At 37.8% G+C, this 6,854-nt stretch overlaps 1 protein-coding gene across 1 annotated transcript; it reads left to right on the top strand.

Moving 5' to 3' along the window:
* The first annotated feature begins 2,786 nt into the window (after positions 1-2,786).
* LOC146674559 (macrophage mannose receptor 1-like) lies at positions 2,787-4,443 on the top strand. The gene is made up of 4 exons (XM_085402400.1): positions 2,787-2,859; positions 3,025-3,417; positions 3,559-3,915; positions 4,040-4,443. The coding sequence occupies exons 1-4, from the start codon at positions 2,787-2,789 to the stop codon at positions 4,384-4,386; spliced, it is 1,170 nt and encodes a 389-aa protein (XP_085258526.1). The 3' UTR covers positions 4,387-4,443.
* The last annotated feature ends 2,411 nt before the right edge of the window (positions 4,444-6,854 follow it).

Below are 6,854 nucleotides of genomic sequence, written 5' to 3'. Positions count from 1 at the left end.
GACACTATTTATGAACCCTGTGGCTCAAGCCGCTCAGTTCTGATCAGTTTGATTGTATGATTTATCAGATTCTTTCTCCTATCAGCAACATTAGGTCAGTGTTTCTTCTTCATGTCTCACCTGTACCACTTTATTAAAGACAAGAAGTCAATTCAATACAAATCTTTTTTTTATATATCACAACAATTTCCTCACAGCCCTTTATATTGTAAGGTTAAGACCCTACAATAATAAAAATGAAATGAAAACAGAGAAAACGAACATTTGCAGACCTTGCCAAAACGTTTGACATGGAAGACATGACACTCCACACAGCATAAAGTTGAAGCCTGGACTGGACTTCACGACAAACAGATAGAAACATGACAAGCCACTGGTCTCTGCCAGGCGTCAAATTATTATTTTTAAGTAGTTAGGAAAGTTTGGAGTCATAATCTTTGGTTTATCTGGGGCCAGCAGCCTAAGCAGAGAAGAGCAGACTTGCCTCTCCCCAGCCACCTAATCCAGCTCTCTTTTCACCTCGATGTTTTGGTACAGTGTCCACATCACTGCAGCCACAGCACCAATCTGTTCATAGATCACTCTCTGCCCTCACTCATCAACAAAATACTTAAACTCCTCCACTTGGGGTAATAAGTCATCGCACTCTGGGAATGCTGGTGAAGAGTTGTGAGCTGAAGATCTTGACAGTTGAGACCATGTCAGGCACCTGTCTTTGTGCCTGACATGCTCGTCCTGTGATGTTTGTCATCACATCTGTGTTATACCTGTGTCACTGGTGTATTTTCTCGGCGGTGTGGGTCACTTCAGCTCAGTTTTCTCTGTTTTTTCTTGTCTGCTCTTTGCAGAACTTGCAGACTTTTTTATATGAGGTATTCAGATTTGATAAGACGAATGGAATACTTAGAATGTTTTATATCTTGAAATGTAGCAACCCGCCCCTCCATGTGTTACAGTGCTGAACAAAATATCTAATACTGGAATTGCAGTTCAATGTAAAAAAACAACAAAAAACCCAAAACTAAAAAAAACTAAACAAAACATTTCAAACGTTTAACTGTAATGTTACATCACCTCACCACTCTTAGTTTATGCTTATGTGAAACAGTTTAACAGAAGCAGATTATATCTGGTGTTTGTTTAAGGAAAACAGAAGCAGAGCTAATATTCATGAAGTCATTTAGAGTAACCTGATAAAATACTAAAGTCTGTTTGCCTTACACATGCAGAGCATGATCTTCATCTCCCATTTCCAGCACAAAATGTATTATAAAAGCAAATTGAAGTTACAAACTCTGTCTAATTTCCATCAATGTACACATTATTTAAAATTACTCAGGTTTTTTATGTATATAAAAGTGCAGTGTAAACAAGACTACTTTAATTGATCATTTTGATTTGATAGTCCAATATCCCACCTTAACATTACATTTTTTAAACAATATATGAATAATAATAACAAAATAAGTGTAATCAGCCTCACACAGACACGCAGCTGGAATATCCTCCAGGCTGGCCTGCAAGTCTGAGTTGGAGAAGTGTTTAAGAGGATGGATGTTATCTACTCATTTTATGTAATGTTCATGCTCTCCCTGTGCCTCACTCCCAGATTAAGATAATGGATGAAGTTATTAAGCAGCATAAATAAGGAAGACGTGTTTATATGTTTTTGCTTCTTGGACTGTTAGCAGTGCAGCGGTTTCTGCACCTTTTTTCCTGTTTCCTCATCATGTAAATGACACCTTTTAAATCCCCCCATCTGTGAGTCAGTCTGTCAGAGGAAACAGATGCACTTTTTAAAATTTAATATTCAAATCCTGACCTGGACAAAGAGAGCTCTCTTTGAGTGTATTTTAATATTTACTTGAGAGCTGTCCTCATAAACACACCGAATAGGGAAGAATTTATCACATGTAAGTTTAAAACCTTGATGTAATGTACATTTGTGTATTCAAAAAAGAAAAAAAATGGTATTGGGTCATTTTTTATTCATTTGTGTTCTAGTTTCAGTTTAGCTCAATTTCTAGGTTGCTGTTAGTACTTTGTTTCTTAATTTCTTTGTGTCGTCTTCTCCTGTGTTAAAGTTGTTGTTTATTGAGTGTTATTGGTCATGTCTTTTGACTGCCTGGTTAATGTTGTCAAGTTCGTGTCACGCCTGCGTCTTGTCATGTTTTCCTGTTTATTTTGAAAGTCCAGTTTTCATGTCTTTATGTTTTGGTTTACAGTTCCTGTACAGCATTATGTTCATCCTAGTCAGCTGAATCCTCTTGTGTTTCTCTACCTCCCCTGATCACCTCATTTTTATTTAAGTCCTTTGTCTCTTACTGTTCTTTGTCAGATCGTCTGTTATCCTCACCACAGATTTCATAGTTTTCCCTCATTGTTTCACTGTGTTTCATAGCACTTTCATAGTTCTTTCACAGAGTGCCATAGTCCTTTAGTTTACACAGTGTTCTTAGTCCCCTTAGTTTTCCCAGTTACAGTGTGTCTCTAGAGTTTTTCTCATGCCATCAGCCACAGTAAAGGCTCGCTTTATTTTTTGGGAAGTTAGTTCTGTCTCCACCATGTCTGCTTTTGGGTCGATCTCATCTACACACCGTGACAAGATTTCAAGATGAGTAACATAAATGGTTTAATCAGCCTGTTCATGAGCTGCTGTATTATTATCTATTCTGGTTTATAATGGTTCACATTTATTTCATATTTCCTACCATCTTGTCTTGATCCATCTTTTCTTTCCTGACATAAAGTGTGCATCAAAGAAGTTCTGTTTAAATCTTTGTTTCATGAGCAATAAAACATCACTTTCATCTGTCAGATCAAAGATGCAGTGGAGTCTGTATCTGCTTATTCTGATGGGTAAGTGGATTGTTTCACCAAATATACAGTTTTTAATTTAAAATGAACACAGATTAATGTTGATTTATTAAACATTTGCAATATTTTACCAGAATATTCACTGAATATAGATCATTGTTTATCTGACCAAGATTTTTCTATCATCTAATTTTTGTATTATTTCAGGTCAGTGTTGCTTCTTTACATGCCGCCTGTATGAGTACCACTTTATTAAAGAAAACAAGAGCTGGTCTGAAGCACAGAGATACTGCAGAGAGAAATATACAGACCTGGCCAAAGTGTTTGACATGACAGACATGAGCAGACTCCGTAACTCCACACAGAATCAAGGAGAAGCCTGGATTGGACTGAACAACAACACAGGTGGAAACAGGACGTGGCGTTGGTCTCTGCCAGGAGTGGAATACATTCAAAATGACAGCAGCTGGAATCAGAGTGGAAGAACTGATACTGATAAAGAACCGCCTGGGAACTGCGGGAGGAAAAGATACAATAATGGAGATAAAAACCTGGCAGATGTTTCATGTGACATTACTATGTGGTTCATCTGCTACGATGGTGAGGAGATGTGAATACTACTAAACGTTATTATAGTATCATGATATTAATAAGTAATCACATAATTGTCATTTCAGAAAAAAGTTTCAGGAGACAAATAATTGAAGGATGTCATTGTGTTTTATTCTGTTGGTTTCACAGGAATGAAGAAAGACAATAAAACATTCCATTTGATTGAAACATTTATGAACTGGACACAGGCTCAGAGCTACTGCAGATCACATCACACTGACTTGGCCAGTGGACTCGATCAGGTAGATGGAGAAGAAATGAAGGCCCTGATTAAGAAAGAGGACTTCAAGTTTAGCGCATGGGTCGGTCTGTTCAGAGACAGCTGGAGGTGGTCAGATGGGAGTGATTTCTCTTTCAGATACTGGGATATGCAGTTATTCAATGATGAACAAAGCAACAAGACATGTGCTATGACTCTGTTAAACAGATCAGGAAAATGGAGCTCTGATGAATGTGGCAAAGAAAAACCCTTCTTCTGTTATGATGGTGAGTTTGTACAAACGTTTTCTCTGTTTTCCAAAATGAAATACCGCTGTCATTACTGAGAAGATTCATTATGATGTGTTTGTGTAGTCATTACTGTCTGTTGTACATTTTGTTTTTATAGCAGATAAATTGATCCTGATCAAAAAAAACAAGACCTGGAAGGAGGCCTTGAATTACTGTGAAAACAACTACAAGGGGCTGGTTTCTATCACCAACCCTGAGGTGCAGGGATGGGTCCAGGAAACAGCCAAGGATGCTGACAGTCCCTACGTTTGGATCGGACTGAGCTACAGATGCACTCTGGGATTATGGTTGTGGGTCAGTGACTACGTAGTCTGCTATAAGAAGTGGGCCACAGAGGGGAAGACTGAAGGGTGTGACATGTCTGCAGGCGTGGACAGAGGAGGACAGCATGAGTGGTTCAGTCGCAGGAATAATGAGACGTATAATTTCATTTGTTCCAAACAGTAAGATTTAGACTTAAACTCACTTACTGCTGGGTTAACCTGAATCTTACAGCTACTGGGTTGCCAAAGTAATCCCTGCATTTAATCTATGTCCAGTTAAAATCAAGAATGTACTCAGCTTTATAACCCGGTAAAAGAAACATATTGTTGTGTTTTTTTATGTGCAAAGATATTTACTCAGTCGTTTTATGAACACAATGTCTCCAAGTTGTGTAGTTTTTGTAAATTTAAGTTTTCCCTGTGGATCAATGAAACCTAGCGGACATTTAAAGACAGAATAGTTTGTTTCAGATGGATTAAATGTAGATAAAAATACTAAAACGATAAAGTAGATGATAAGTAGAGTGATTATTGAAATACTCTGAAATGTAAATACTGCTAAATTAAAAGGAAAATATAAATTAAAAAAAACAGGAAGTGATGTGGACATGAAGACACATCATTAGGTGGAAAGGTCTGTCATGGTCCCCGAGTCTTTGACTGTCTTTAGATTTTCTCTACGTTTGTGTTTTTGCTGAACTTTGGATTATGGTTGTTTTTTCTGGGTTGTTGATATTTAACTTCCTGTTATTTCCTTTTTATTTTCTTTATAAATGATACAAATGTCTTTGAGATTATTTGATGTCTTTAATTCTGAGCTTCTGTTCCAAAGATCTTCAGATTCTTTCTGTGTTTTATGACGTCCTCGTGGTTTTAGGTTTGTTGATCTCCTTTTGTGCTCCATTCTGTTCTTCAGTCTCATGTTTGTCTTCTGTCTCTGTCAACTTCATATCTTTGAGTCTTGGTCTCAGCGTTTGTTATTTCCTGTTTTATTTTGATATCCTGTTGTGACTCGTGTTTTGTGTTTAGTTCTACTTCCCCTGTCTCATCCTCTGTCATTAGTTTCAGCTGTCCTGACCTGTTTCCTCTCCCCTCATTGTCTGCTGTGTATTATTGTCTCAGTCTCTCCTTGTCCTTTGTTTCGTGCTCTCGCATAACTGTGTTTCTCCTCCTTTGTGGTTGTTTTGGAAGAGTTATTGTTTTGAATTGTCTGTGCCTGATCTGTGGTGGTTTTGTATCTTGTAGAAGTTCATCATTAAAGATGCTTAAGTTTATATCAGTTTCCCGAGTCCTGCATTTGGTTCCACATCCTGTCTGCCACACAGTTTTTGATAAAGTCACAGAATCCAGTATACTGCTGATTGATGTATAGCTGCATTTGCATTATATGTTAGCCTGTAGTTGGCAATAAATAGTGCCTTTGATGACTATTTACCCCTTATGGCATGGCTATTCAACTAAAAGGTTAGTTGGGACAGATTTTCAAACCGAGGAATTTATCTGGGCCAGATATTTTTTTTGCAGCCAGTAAGCAGCAGATCATGATCAATTTCAAACCCACACAACTGTATTGAAAAGCAAGTAATTTTTTATTCAAACCTTTTTTTTTTTTGCACATTTCAAATAATAACAAAAAACATTTTGATAATTCCCTTTCAAATTAAAATAAATATTTTGCTGACCACTCATTTTTCATGGGTTAGGGTTAGGGTAGGCCATGGATGGAGCACCCCGTCACAAGTATACAACGACCAGGACAGAGAGCCGAGGGATCGAACCAGGACAAGGTTATTATCGTTAACAAAAACTAACGAAATAACGAAAACTAGAAGTGAAAAAACATTTTTGTTAACGGAAATAAAAATGAAAACAAGACTTTGCAAAAAAAGGAAAACTAACTAAAACTGTAATGAGTGTTCACAAAACTATCTAAAATTAACTGAATTTATAGCGAAAATGTGTTTAGTTTTCGTTGATGTGTGTGTGTCATACAATAATCTATGGTGAAAATGAAGTGTAGTTTCCAGGTATTTTTCTTGCTGTGTCTCATTATGCCAGCAGGTACGTTAGTCGAGTCGTCTGTGTTGCTGCTCTGTCCTCGCGCAGAATCCTGTCAGCAAAAGTCGGGAGAAATCGCCAGAGTCCAAGTTGGGATTACTTTGAAAATGATTGTGTTTTAGATAAAGCAAGTGTCTTGTAGTGGAATGAGACAAAATATGCGGAACATTTCTAAAGGGAAAAAAATTCCACAAACCTTAAAGTGCACTGGAAAAGCTCGCACAAGAAGGCTAACCTAGCTTACCTTGTGAAGGTAAGGGAGCACGCCCAACCCTCATCCCCAGAAACAGAAGCTAACCCCAGGCAAGGCAGCGTGATGCATCCTGAGACAACTCCACAAAAAACATTAATGCAGTGCTTCCAGCAGCGACCTGATGGCTGCTGGTTGGTCAATTCGCAGGAACATCACAAGCGAGAGGAAGCATTGGTGAATATTTTTATTGAGACTGGGATATCTACACAACTGTGTGAGTCAGTTGCCTTCAAAAAGTTTAGCAATTCACTTGAACCAAAATTATGAACACCCGGTGCTGCAAGAGTTAATAGTCAAGATATATCGTTTATAGTTGCCTGGTATCAATGGTTGTTCATCTG

The sequence above is a fragment of the Rhamphochromis longiceps genome, linkage group LG3, assembly GCF_057381845.1.
Source record: "Rhamphochromis longiceps isolate RC_006_pf linkage group LG3, R_longiceps_female_GT1.1, whole genome shotgun sequence".
Taxonomy (NCBI): domain Eukaryota; kingdom Metazoa; phylum Chordata; class Actinopteri; order Cichliformes; family Cichlidae; genus Rhamphochromis; species Rhamphochromis longiceps.
This window is presented reverse-complemented; position numbering and strand designations above follow the sequence as displayed.

What these genes read in the sequence shown, in the direction of transcription:
- LOC146674559 (XM_085402400.1), top strand. Translation starts at nt 2,787, where the DNA reads ATGAGCAATAAAACATCACTTTCATCTGTCAGATCAAAGATGCAGTGG. An exon ending in GTATCTGCTTATTCTGATGG is followed by an intron (nt 2,860 to 3,024) that starts GTAAGTGGATTG and finishes GTATTATTTCAG; the next exon opens with GTCAGTGTTGCTTCTTTACA. An exon ending in GTGGTTCATCTGCTACGATG is followed by an intron (nt 3,418 to 3,558) that starts GTGAGGAGATGT and finishes TTGGTTTCACAG; the next exon opens with GAATGAAGAAAGACAATAAA.